This window comes from Callorhinus ursinus, unplaced genomic scaffold, assembly GCF_003265705.2.
Source record: "Callorhinus ursinus isolate GAN/ISIS: 27379988/994484 unplaced genomic scaffold, GSC_fseal_2.0 scaffold1, whole genome shotgun sequence".
Lineage (NCBI taxonomy): Eukaryota > Metazoa > Chordata > Mammalia > Carnivora > Otariidae > Callorhinus > Callorhinus ursinus.
The window spans coordinates 77220269-77226905 of record NW_027397063.1 but is presented as its reverse complement, the minus strand read 5'-3'; the positions used below and the strand labels follow the sequence as shown (position 1 = coordinate 77226905).

The 6637-nt window shown below is 48.5% G+C and overlaps 1 protein-coding gene across 2 annotated transcripts in view; it reads left to right on the top strand.

Annotated features, from left to right (window-relative positions):
• Nucleotides 1-664: 664 nt before the first annotated feature.
• The window catches only part of USP13 (ubiquitin specific peptidase 13), a 109908-nt gene continuing 103935 nt past the window's right edge, over nucleotides 665-6637 (top strand). Inside the window, exon 1 of one of the 2 annotated variants that reach the window (XM_073896840.1) lies at nucleotides 665-992. In XM_073896840.1, coding sequence (XP_073752941.1) covers nucleotides 825-992 — 168 coding nt within the window. In that variant the 5' untranslated portion in view covers nucleotides 665-824. The remainder of the gene's footprint in view (nucleotides 993-6637) is intronic. The other variant, XM_025878299.2, reaches the window with a different exon arrangement.

Here is a 6637-nt window from a genome sequence, read left to right as displayed (position 1 = left end):
GAAAAATACAAAGCTTCTCTCCGCCCCGAAAAATTCTTGATCCTGCTCACCATACGTAAGAAAGAAATCTGTATTATTGCAAAAATCTATGTCCATCCTTACTGGATCCTATTCTATTCTCTTTTAGTAAGCTTTGGATGTTGAAAAAGTGGGGAACAAGGTTTAGTGAGGTTAACAGCTAAGTGCACAGCACAAATTCAGATTTGGGCCCGACGCTGTGCAATCCAGATTTGCACATCGAGTCCCACCCCTACCCAGGCAGGGGAAGTCCCCGCTTTTATCTTCAGTTGTTTTAAAAGCAAGAGGTTTTTAAACCCCCAAATCCTGCTCTTTGTGTTCGCCTCGGAGTTGCCCCTTCGCAACCTATCGATCTAGGGTAGAAAACACCGTGGGGATACCCCACGGCAGCCCGCCGGCGGGGGCGAGCGGAGCACCCCGCCCGCTCCCGGCTCCCGCGCCCGCGCCGGGGGGGCTCGTCCCCCGCCCGCCGCCCAGCCGGATCCCGGCACAGGGCCCCTCTCCAGCGCCCCCTCCCCGGCGCGCTGCGGCTGGCGCTCCCCAGCGCCCCGCCTGACGCTGCAGCTGGGCCGGCGATTCGCCATTGGATTAAAAATAGCAGCGTCCCCCACACCCCCGCCCGCCCGCCCGCCCGCCCCAGGCCCCCGGTGCCCGTTCCCGCCCCGCGGCCCTCTCTGCCCGCCAGCCCCGGCTCGGCTCCGGTCCCCCGCGCAGCCCGCCGCCGCCGCCGCCGCCGCCGCCGCCGCGGGCAGACCCAGCGCTCCGGCCCGACCCGGCTCGGCTCCGCTCGGGTGCACTCCGCGACCATGCAGCGCCGGGGCGCCCTGTTCGGCATGCCGGGCGGCAGCGGCAGCAGGAAGATGGCTGCAGGAGACATCGGCGAGCTGCTGGTGCCTCACATGCCCACGATCCGCGTGCCTAGGTCGGGGGACAGGGTGTACAAGAACGAGTGCGCCTTCTCGTACGACTCCCCCGTAAGTGAGGCTCGGCGGCGTACGCGGCGCCCCGGGGGAGGGTCGCGGTGCCAGCGGCCTGTGGCGGCCGCGAGCCGCGGAATTGGGCGGCACGTGAAGCTGGGGGAGAAGATGCGCAGTAGCAGCCGGGGACCTCCTCCCGCGGCGGCGGAGTGCGCTCAGGGGCACTGCAGTTCGGCAGACACCGAGTGAGCGCCTACTGCGTGCGGGGCGCTGCTGGCCCCGAGGCTGCTGCAGCTGAAGACGGGGTCGCCGCGGGGTTTGCTCCGCCAGCCTTCCTAGGCTGACAGGGCCCCAGTTCCCAGCTGCCTGGCCCCAGCCCCGCCACCGTTTGAAAGATAGATCCAATCGAAGAGTTCCCTGATCTTAACTGCACGTTGCGGATGGTTTGCGTCCTCTCTGGGGGCGAGAACGGAGGGCGGCTGGGTGGACCGCATCGCCCCCCCGCCCCCGGACTCACACAACCCTTCTCTTTCTGGGACCGTTTGCTTTGCCTAGGGAGTCCCACTCCCGGACGATTCGGATTTCCGCGCCGAGCTTTTCTTCCTCCACTTTCTATTGCTCCCCGCACTTTTTCTTCCCGTTAGAATGTCAGAAGAAACCTTCGGGTCCCTCCAGTTGGGCAGCAGAAATAGAGGGTCTACTGGATTTTATGGTTTCTTTCAGTCATTCCCCTTACTCCTCTACATGAATCGCCTGGGCTGAAATGCGTTGGTATAAATTATTAAAAGTTTAGCCGCGGGTCGTGACCTGAGACTGGAGGGGGGGGGGGAATTACGACAGATCACCGCCTTCCACCCGGGGAGGTTGGTGGTGTTTTTCACCAGGTGGCATGTATATGTGCAACAAGGAAAAGGAGGGTGAATGTCCCTTTCCAGAGTCAGATGGGCTTCAAAGTGACTCAGCTGTCTGGCGTTTATCATGTCTTTTTGAGGACCAGGTTATTTTTATCCACCCACTTTAGATCTCATGTGTCACCCGGCAGATCTCAATGCAACCGGGAGGTGCATGGATTAGAGGGACTGAGGCAGGTTTCAAACAATAGTCTTAACAGATTTTACTCACATTCTGTAGAGTATTGTTGGAGGGGAAAAAAAAAAAAAACAACAACCCCAAATGAGAGGCAAATTTCCCAAAGTATCCTTTATTATCTGTTGGATTGATATTGGCTGATATCAAAGCATTTTTTGTTTGTTACACATTGGAGTCCCAGAAATTTGTATCCTCTCTACGATATTCAGTTTTTCTTTTATGTTAATTCTGGATCATTTGGGGGATAAAAATTTCACTTTTTTGATTACTTATTTTCTTTCAAAAAGGTCTCAGTGGAATGAGATGGTTGTATTTAAATACTTAGCATATTGTGATCACACTACTTAAAGTGACTGTCAGTAGAGTCATTAAATCATATTCTCCACAAAGTATTTGAAAATGCCATTTTCAGATTTTGTGTCCAGTGATGGGCAGGTTCCCACTAGGAGCTCCTAAGGGTGGAGAGGGATGATGGTCTTAACTAACTAAAGCAATTGACAGATTGTGAAGTCCAGGAAAAAGAAAGTGGCCTAGTCTTTTAGGATGGTACAGTGTGTAGAGTGGGTAAAACTAATTTTTCTATGTTTGATCGGGGTTGCTCTTCAAATTCATCTTACAAACTTTGTTATTGCAAATCTTTACCACATTATATAGTATGTGGCAGGTGTGAAATAAAGTTGATTATTTTAATTCACTTCCACAAATAGTTATTGGGAGTTAATGGTGTGCCAAACACTCTTCTAGAAGCATCATGTCCAGTGTAAAATGATGATTTCATTCATATCACAGTAGTTCCTTGGGGAGATTGGGCTTATTTACAAGGCTGATGAATCAGTATATTTCATTATCTATGAGGAGGAAGAGAAAGAAGGTTTTATAACAAGTTATATTAAAGCACAGTGTAAGATCATGGGCGATATTTCCCTATGGTACTTACTTAACACTTCATCATGAATCAGATAAGGGTTCTTGAGCACCTACTATGTGCCAACTCATACATGCATGGCTGTAAGAACCATAGAGAGTAAAATCCGCTGGTGCCAAACACCCCAGAGACTTAAATCTACAAGTGCCATGGGACTGTGGTAGAGGAAAGACCAAAGCCATGTGAGTGGAAAAAAAATCATCGGATACTTTTGAAAATGGCCATGGATAAATAGAGATAGAAATAAAGAAGACCAATATCCAGCAAAGTAAATCACATGGGCAAACACATAAAGTATGACTATTTTCTTCTTATTTGCTTGTAATGTACTGGGAAGAAAAAGATTGATTTAACGAGTAGTGAGGTCTGAACCAAGTGGAGAGTAGAAGATGAGGGCCTTGGATACCTACGATAGAAACTTGATTTAATATGGTCAGTTATGGAAAACTACTATAAGTTATGTGACTTAAAGTGGTGTTAGAAGGAGACTGAAATGATCATTTCTTATTACAGATCTACCATATCTAAGGTCTGGTGTGAACAGCTTTGCTGTGCCTTACCTGTGTGGGTATGAGGATTGAGTGGGACTGTATGGTAAACTCATTTCAGTGTCCCTCTCCTTCTTCCTACCTTCTAGGGCTTAGCACAGGGCAGATGCTCAGTGATACTGCTTCTGAGATGAGTGAGAATTTGTGCTTTTCACCTACCAATTCATCCCAATTTCAGCCAAGGCTCAACTTCTCACCTTGACCTGCAGGTTCAGCTCTCCATGACATGGCTCATCTTGCAAGGTGGGTAAAGGGACCTTCCTGGAGAGTGAGGCCTTTGCATCTTTATCCCCTGCAGCTGGCCCAGCATCTGATAGATATATATACACACACACACCAGGAACCCAACCAAAACCTAGGAAATGTATGAGTTACCTGCGGTTACAGGTTCTGAAAATGCTAAGGATTCAACATATGGGAAGCACTGTGAAAGGAATCATGTGGGATTATCACGTGGGATATGGTGACTTTATTGACTGTGGGGGACAAAGTGTGAGAGAGAGCCAGACTGGCAGGGTTTATCCCCAACTCTGTCTCCCAGCTGTGTAACTTCTCTGTGTTCCAGGTTCTCCCATCTGTAAAATGGGGGCAATAATAGAACTTACCTCATGGGGTTGTTTTGTTGATTAAATAAATTAATGTGTAAAGTATGCCCGGACAATTCATAATCACTCTGGGAAGAAAAGAAAGAGATAAAGACAGGCATGGGGTTGTAAGCCCAAGTGTTTGATTGTCCGGGATTATGTAGAAAGTTTGGTGTGGTTAAGTGGAGACAGCGGTCCACACTTTTTCTCATAAGCCTTCATGGACCACCATGTAAAATCTACTCATCCCCTAGGTTGCTGAACCCCTCGTTCATCTGAATGTACTCTGTCCCGCTTCCCCTCACCTTCTAGGCTGCCAACGTTGGGGAGGTCAGTCTCTGGGTCTCCAGTGGCTAAGACTCATTTCCTTTTCCAGAACCACCCTCCTGTCTTGATCATCTTCTGCTTGAGACTTCATCATTTCCTCTGAAACCCACATTAGAGTCTATGTCATATAACACAGCAATTAGTTGTAGCATTTTTTCATCATTTCCTCTGAAACCCACATTAGAGTCTATGTCATATAACACAGCAATTAGTCTATGTCATATAACACAGCAATTAGTGTGTAGTTTCTACTCATTACACACATACCTCTAAGTCTCCGTGTATTCCTAACGGAACTCCTGTTCTTAACTGAGCTCCTTGTCCCACAGACCCGAGTCCTGTGTTTTTACCTGCTCTAGAGAATAAACCTCCAGTGGTTTGCCCATGTGGGAGGGCCCACTGCGCCTGGAGGAGGGATTTGGGGCTCTGATTGCTACCTAGACGGATTTTCAAACCTTCCTTCTTGAGTGCTAATTCTCTTTTCACTCCCCTGTGCTGCTCTTCCTTCAGCCCTTGTTCCACCTCAGCTTTCAGCTTTCCATAGCTGGCCATCATTTCATTCTCTTTTCACTTAACTGGTTGTTTTAAAACATCTGCTAGATGTGAAGCCTTCTGCCAAGCTTTAGGATCGGGGAGGAGCTGGGCCACTCTCGTGTTAACTATGCCCCTTCCCCACCTGGCTGGAGGTGGAGAGCTTATCTTATGCCTTATCTTAGCTGGGGTCAGCTGAAGGACTGAGACAAGGGCTTAGCACGGGCAGTTTATTTTGGAAAGGTATCCCAGGGAACGTAAGAGGAAGAACATCCAAGGGAATACTGACAAAGGGGAGGAAGGAAAGCCAATCCAAGAGTGAGTTACTGAGCTGGCTGCCATGATGGATCACTGGTGCTCAGTCCGGCCAGGGACCCCTGGGGAACTGTTGAATGTGCCTCAGTATCCTCCACCTGGGACATGGAGAGGGGAGTATTTATCCACTGGCTCCCATGGTCTGCTGGTCAGGGGTGCTCCAGGGATGAAACGCCCTCACTCTTCCAGGTTTGTATTTGTGCGGGAGGGGCTTCCTGAGAAGCTTTCCCGAGACCAGCAGCTGCTGAGGAGAGAGATCCCAGTGCAGTGAGGCGTGGACGTCTGGCCACACTTGCTATGACAAGCAGCTGCACACACTGAAAAGGTGGCCCGAGAGGGTGTGACACCAGCATAAGCAGTGCCTCACACCTCTCCTTCCCTTCCAGCATCAGTGTGATTTTGTAAAAAGGAGCTTGTTTCCCATTCTCTGAAGCTCTGAGATCCCTTAGCGATGTTGAGATGTCATGGTTGGTTCTCCACATTCCTCTGTAAAACTCTGGGGAGCTGGGGCCTCATGGTGCTGTCTGGTTTGCATAGCCACTGGGAAAGGCTTTGAGATCATTTACTTGTAGGAACAGCTCGTGTTAGGGGCTCACTACTGTAGTGGTGTGCATGCTCCCTTCCAGGCAGTGAGACTTCCATCCTGGTACTTATTTGTAGGGGAAAGATAATTTGGGGATCTATGTGGAAAAATCTTCCTCCTAAGGGATCAACAATTTAAGATAGTAAAACATTTCTTATTTCTTTTTCCTCTGAAGATATAAACTTTAACTCATTCTAATTAGTTTCACATATTAAAAGTTCCTTTCCAAAAGCAACTAACTAAAATGTTGTGTTATAGCAATGATTCTCAAGATTTTTGGCCCTATATACTCTTAAATATTTTCGAGCATGCCAGAGGGCTTTTGTGTGGTTTCTGTCTATTGATATTTACCCCGTTAGAAATTAAGACCGAGAAAAAGTTGAAACAATTTCCATTCTGTTAGTTGTGGGAATGATGGTGTCATCAGGTGTCATGCAGACTCTTAAAAATGCCTCTGTACGCTCAGGAGAGAACAGGAGTGGCAAAGGCAGATAAGTTCATGTTATGAAAATAGTTTTGACCTTGCAGATCCCTCGAAGGGCCTTGGGGGCATGACAGGGTTTCCAGGTCGGACTTTGAAAACCAGAGTTCCAGAGTTCTATGTGTAGGCACAACCGGTTACTGCAGTGATACATCCCACCTGCACTGTGGCTTTTATGGGTTCACATTTTCACATTTGTGGTGACTGAATAATTGGTTGTTAATCTTAGCTCAACTACAGATGTCCTATGTCTCCTGTACATTCTTTTTGAAGCAAATTAAAGTTTAGAGAATTTGGGACCTCTTGAAAAAAACTGCAG